This window comes from Echinops telfairi, unplaced genomic scaffold (assembly GCF_000313985.2).
Source record: "Echinops telfairi isolate 266 unplaced genomic scaffold, ASM31398v2 ScPeMD7_443;HRSCAF=831, whole genome shotgun sequence".
NCBI lineage: Eukaryota > Metazoa > Chordata > Mammalia > Afrosoricida > Tenrecidae > Echinops > Echinops telfairi.
In genome coordinates, this window is record NW_022104341.1 from 44999461 (window position 1) to 45006237 (window position 6777).

At 42.1% G+C, this 6777-nt stretch overlaps 1 protein-coding gene across 2 annotated transcripts in view; it reads right to left on the minus strand.

Annotated features, from left to right (window-relative positions):
• Nucleotides 1–2143: 2143 nt before the first annotated feature.
• AK5 (adenylate kinase 5) overlaps nucleotides 2144–6777 on the minus strand; it is a 331424-nt gene continuing 326790 nt past the window's right edge. For both annotated transcript variants that reach the window (XM_045292114.1, XM_004699317.2), the window contains exon 13: nucleotides 2144–3441. In XM_045292114.1, coding sequence (XP_045148049.1) covers nucleotides 3373–3441 — 69 coding nt within the window. In that variant the 3' untranslated portion in view covers nucleotides 2144–3372. The remainder of the gene's footprint in view (nucleotides 3442–6777) is intronic.

Consider the following 6777-nt stretch of genomic DNA (forward strand, 5'->3'; position numbering starts at 1 on the left):
AACTGCTGACTTGTTCTAGCAGATACCTAAAATGTGAGAGCAGTTCTGGATTTGGGTGATGGGTAGAGGTTGGAAGATTTTAAAAGTATCTAATAGTAGAAGCCTAGATTGCCTTGAAGAAACTGTTGGTAGAATTATGGATATTGAAGGAAATTCTGGTGAGGGCTCAGAAGAAGAGCTAACTGTAGAGAAAGGCTCATCGCTTTAGGGAACATTACATACACAAAGTTCCAACAACAGTATGTTGCTAGAAAAGTAGATTTAAATGTGCTTCTGAGACTTTCAAAGAAAAAAAATGAACCGATTGGACCGTGGAGTTATGGGATGATACTTTTTTTATGCAGAAGCAGAGAACTTGTCTGAATTGCGCTTAAATGTTGGGTGGAAGGTAGAACTTGTAAGTGAAGAACTTGGATATTTGGGCTGAGATTTCTAAGCAAGATCTTAAAGAGGCTACATGGTTACTCCTCGCCATTCATAGTAAAATGAGAGAAGGAAGTAAAATGGACTTAAAAATGAACTATGCAAAATGGAAACAAAACCTGAAGATATGTAAAGTTCTCTAGTACAAATTATGAACACCTGTCCTAGAATTCTGGTTCACCAAGGAAGTGGCTACCCAATCATAAAGAGATTAAGCCTATGACCGAGGGATCTAACCAAAGAACATAGCACTCAACCGATTTAGCTTATAGGGAAGTGGCAAGAAGACAGTCTGCCTCTTGGAATCTACAGGCAGGAAGAAGGCCAGAGGAGCAACACCTGTTGTCCTCCAAGAAAAAAGGACCATTTGTGAAGCAGCTCAGAGGTCAGCAGAACTACACAAAGTAAAAAAAATAGAGCTTAAAAGGTGGAGCCACTGGCTTCTACGTCTGTCTTCACCAACTTAGAGATTGCGGCTGCAGTTCAATTTGACTAAGAAGGTGGGCTCTTTCGGGGCTGAGGGGTGAGCTGACACTCAGGCGGACTAAGAGAATGAAGCCACCAATGCTGTGAAGCCCAGGACCATAGGGCCTCCCCTCGGATCCCAGAGGGCATGGCCAACATCCAGAGTCTGAGGGGCAGGGTCATTGCCTAGTCAGTCTCAAAGAACAGAAATTATCTTTAAGCTTTGAGAACCTTGTACTTGCTTGGTACACATTTTCCTTTCTTTCCCTCCAGTTTCTCCTATTTGTAACAGAAATATGTATCCTGTGCCTAGTCCAGCACTGTACTTTGGAAACAACATGTAGTGTAGATTTTCCAGGTTCACAGATGAGGGATTTACCTCAAGATAGAATATTCCCAAAGTCTCACCCATATTTGATACAGATGATTCAGAAGAGCAGATTTGGGCTTGGAATTGATGTTCAAACGTTTGAGATGATGTGAGGGGGTGAAGGTGTCTTGCATGTAGTTTGCATCCTTAGGGACAAAGAGTGGGATATTATAGGTTGAATTGTGTCCTTAAAATAGGTATTAATTATATCTCCAGGTCTGTGGTTATAATCTAAGATGGGAATGGGTTTTCTTTTTAATGAGGCAAGATTCCTAAGGCTGGGTTTTAAATTAATCTCTTTATGTATATAAAAGAGTTCAATATAAGACAGATAGAAAGCAATAGAAGAGCAGTGCCAAGTCACGTGAAGATCATCCAGAGGCTCAGAAAATACACGACCCTTCTTCCAGGAAACACACACACAGAACTCACCCTGAATTTAGACACCAATCCCCTCACACTGAAAAGATAAATTTGTTTAAGCCATTCCCTTGTATTTTTGTTACAGCAGCACTATAATGAAGACACTCTTTTTAAATCTGGCTCAAATACTTCTACTCCCCTATAGAGGAACAACTTGGGATAGTAAAGAAACGATTTGACAGCTGAGTGACTTGTAGTAGAGTGCCCCTTTTTGTTAACAGGGGTAACTAACAATGTTAACAGCCCCCAGTTGTTATTGAAAAGGAATATGACAATTACCATGAATTCAAAATACATTGAAAAGTTCTCAGTGTATTCGCTCAAAATTGCTCTACAGCCAAAATTAAAACTACAATGACGTATTGTAACTCTCAACTAATACTGTTTGCCTCAGTTTCTTTTTGCCATAAGGCTTCAAATGCTTTCCAGAGTAAAGTGAAGTAGAAATAAATGGGAAAGAAGTTATCCTATATTCCATTTATTTTATTTGTACATATCCATTTCAAGAAAATGACTTTAAAAATACAGTTCTGTCCCAGAAATGGGTTCTTATCTGCACAATCATTTAAAAAAAAAATCATGCAAACTGACAGTATGGCCCTTTGTAGTGACTGAGTAGAACAGTCCCGCCATTAGTATCATAAGCTCTAATTTGCCAACTGATAGCACAAAAGAAAACCCACACTTCACTGGCTTGATGCAAAGAAATAGAGGTTTACATATGGATATGATGAAAGTTTACAACGATTTGGGAAGATTCATTTGAAGCAAATACAACATCTGAATCTGCTGAAGGTGACTTACTGGCTGCCCGCTCTCACACACCTCACTTTGTTATTACCACGTATTTTTACCTTGTTTGACAATGATAAGTAGATGAAAGCTGTAAAAGACAATACAGTGATCATTTAAAATGGAAACTATAATTTGAAACTTGTCTAATAAATGAATCATTTCATGCCTTTAAATTATTTTTTGCCATTTGTATTCATTTATAATTTCTGAAATGCATCGCCATATATAGAAGATACTAGGTTATACAATTTGTTCTCTTAGTCATTATGACATTATTCCAAGTAGCCAGTCTCTTCAGAATGAATCCTAGCCTGACTGTTGCTGTCTTGAAAGAGGTAGACAGCTTCATTTTCCCCCCTTATCAAACCTTGCTTGCTCGATGCATCCATAAGGAGTACTCACCCACCTTCCCCTACTCTGAGCCAGGAGAGGATGAGAGCTGAGGAGCAGACAGCCAGTGGCGGAAGACGCCCGTGCCTGGCTGTCCCCTTTTCCCTGTACCATCCGAGAATACCCTGAAAACCCTGGGGAGACGATGGAAAATGTGAAGCTCTGGGCTGCTAACCTTGATGAGAGTACAACCAGAAAGTCACTCCAGCAGGTTCTGACACAGACTGGCACCACACTGCTGTTCACTGCCACTGAGCTCTGACCGCGAACTGCATGATAGAACACTGAGCGTGCTCTGAGTGCAGACAGCTGTCTGAAAGAAAAGCGCTGATAATAGCAAACACACCATGCATGCATTACAGACACCTCTCGGTTCAAGCTGGGAAGCAAACGGCGATGTTAGGATTTGAGAGGGCAGAAGAAGTAGTTGAAACATTGCGTGAAGAGATGAACCTTTAATAATTTTTCTGTCTCCGTTCTTCTTAATCATACATGCATTTTTGCTTTCAGAAAATAGAGTCAATTGCTGTGCAGACTTGAAGAAAAACTTCCTCTGGTGTTCCCTCTGCATTTATCTGTATTTAAGAAGGAACAAGACAGGTTTAGTCTTAGGAGATGTTTGAGACGGTCATTTTAATACAAGAAGAAGAAAACTTCATTTGTGTTGCACACTCTTATAAGACACATCAAAGTAAGGAGCCACCAAGGAACTAGGAAAGGAGGCTGATGTCTGGCGATGAAGGCCCTGTCTCTTCCCTCTTCTCAAAGTTCTCTAACGGCACTGATCCCTGGTCTGCATGCAGCATCTACAGAAGGTGGGGCCTGGTGAGCCACAGAAGGTGGGGGAGCTGATTCAAACAGCTATCTAGCACTCATCTTCGGAGGTTGGTGAATTGGCTGGACCTGGGAAACTCACCGCTTCCCCAGGTGATTCTGATGGAGCTCATCCTGGTCCACATTTTGAGAAGCACTGGATGCTTTCATCAACTGGTCTACCTACCTGAATCTTCTTTGTGCAAGCTAGTTTTTCAAACCCTTAGGCTGGCTCGTCACTGGTTCCAGAATAAAATGAATTTTGAAATGAATCTTACACACATAAGTGCCTCCCAAAATAATAACAGTGTTTATAGAAGCATTGCTTTTTATGCCCAACTGGAAAAGCGCAGAATGTCCACTCCACCAGCAGTTGGTGGAAAATAAATTGAGGCGCATAGTCTTGGTAACAGATTGAATGGAACCCCCTGTAACAATAACAAAGATGTGTTTTATATCTATAACCTATGGTTATAATTCCATTTGGGAGCAAAGTTTTTATGTTAATGAGTTAGTATAGGGTATATTTTAACTGACACTAAACATACTAGGTTTAACTAAGATAAATTTTGAGATAACTAAGCTAGCGAGCATAGAGGGAAAGATGACGCCATATTACAGCCTAGTTACTACCTTCAGAGAAAACAAAGAGGCTTCCTTTAGGAGCTGGGCTTCTGGCCTCAAACAGAAAATAACATTTCTGTTAATTACATACAACCACTTTAGTATTTGTTACTATACTAGTCATAAAATGGCATGCATACCCCAGTCGCAGGAAGGGACTCTGGTGGGATAGTGAATGCCGTGTTGAACGGCTGGCCTGAAGCTCAGCAGTGTGAATCCACCAGCCACCCCAACAGAGCAGGCTGGAGCTTTCCGCTCCAGTCAAGACTTACAGCGTCAGAAACTCAAAAGGGCAATAGTAATGAGTCAATATCTATGAATGAACTCATCTCAAAAGTTAGAGAAAAAAGCAATATGCAATTCCACTATACAGTTCAAAGACCAGCAAGCCTAAGTCATGTTGGTTAGACATTTGTACATATATAGGAACTAAAACCATCTAGAGATGTAAGGAAATGTGCATCACACAAGGCGTGGCTTCTTGGACTGGAAGCTTGAGGAACACGCCACATACAGGTTTTGTGTCTTGACCGGGATGGAGTTTGTTTTCCAATTCCTCAAGCTTCGTGCATTTTGTGTGCAGGATAAACCTCACACTCAGCTTGTGGCTCTGTTGGAACTCAGGGATTTGGGCATGTTTATGTCCCTCACAACACTTTGTCTGTTGCTTCACCTCTTCAACTAACAAATATTCTCTAGCTACCAACCGTGTGCAGTGCGTTGGAGATACTAAGTTGAACAAGTCGGTGGTCCTTCACTGGAGCTCAGCGCAGTGGCAGAGACACGCAGCAAGAATTTACATTCTTAGGAGCTACTGAGCTGCTTGAACCTGAGGATCAGTGTCTGATCAAGACAAGGACACAGCTCAGCAGCTTGCATCACATCGGGCTGCAGCGGCTGTGCTGGTAATGCTTTACTCCAGCCTGCGCATCCGGTTGACTTTGTGCAGACTGCTCAATTTCATGGTCCTTAGAACTGGGAAGAGGAGGAGTCAGGATCTTGGCTTGTTCCCATGATGAGGATTAACACTACAGCTCAGTCCACCTGGGGCAAGCGCTCTCCTGGACTCTGGAATGTATGCCAGCCTTGGACTCACCAGATGGCCGACGGTAGTGTGGCTCAGTGACCACATGTTCCCACATCAAGGCAACCAAAATGCCCGAGGTTCCTGTTGACGTCTGAGAGTGTAGTTTCCACAAACGGTCAGTATCCTGCTTGCCAGCCCCCTAGACCCAGGCTTGCTTCCCTTGGAGTGGAAAGAATTAAACAGTGTAGCTCTGCAAGTCTGTGTGGGAATAGCCACTCCCTTTTCTCCCCATGCAAGCACTTGATCATTCCACGTGTCCGCTCCACCTTTCCTTTCTACTTCTTCCAAGTTTGCCCCTTCATTCCCATTTTCTCTGCCTCAGCCCTATTTCAGAGCCTTATCTATTTCTTAAACATCTTTGAGATATAATCACACGCCATTAACTTCGCCCATTTAAAGCATATAATTCAATGGCTTCAGTATATCCAGACTTGCAATCATCACCAAAAATTTAAGTTTAGAACATTATTGCTTTTAAAAGAAACTGCCCATCTCCTGCTATCTATTCACTTGAAGCAAACATTCTATTGTTTTGCCTTTACAAATTGCCTATTCTGGACCCCACCCCCATCCCCCACCCCAAAAAAAAATCTGATTGACAGTGACCCTACAGGACAGGGTAAAACTGCCCCTGTGGGTTTCCAAGAGTGTAACTATAATGGAGTAGAAAGCCTTGTCTTTCTCCCTCAGAGCAGCTGGTGGTTTTGAACTTCTGGCTTTTTGGTTTGCAGCCCAACACATAACCACTATGCCACCAGGGGTCCTTCTAGTCTGGACATATATAAAGAGAATCATACAAGATTTGTGACTGGCTTCTTCCCTTAGCATGGTGTTTTGAAGGGTCATCCATGTTATAGCAAGTATTTGTTCTTTCCTTTTAAAGAAATCATTTCATTGGGGGCTCGTACAACTCATCACAATCCATACATACATCCATTGTATCAAGCACATTTGTGCATTTGTTGCCATCATCATTCTCAAAACATTTACTTTCTACTTGAGCCATTGGTATCAACTCCTCATTTTTTCCCCTCCCTCCCCACTGCCTCATCCCTCATGGACCCTTGATAATTTATAAATTATTATTTTGTCATATCTTACACTGTCTCCCTTCACCCATTTTTCTGTTGTCCATCCTCCAGGGAGGAGGTTATATGTAGATCCTTGTAGTCAGTTCGCCCTTTCCACCCCACCCCCACCCCCTGGTATCACCACTCTCAGCACTGGTCCTGAAGGGATTATCTGTCTTGGATTCCCTGTGTTTCCAGTTCCTATCTGTACCAGTGTACATCTTCTGGTCTAGCCAGATTTGTAAGGTAGAATTTGGATCATGATGGTTGGGAAGCATTTAGGAACTAGAGGAAAATTGTATGTTTCATCGTCACTA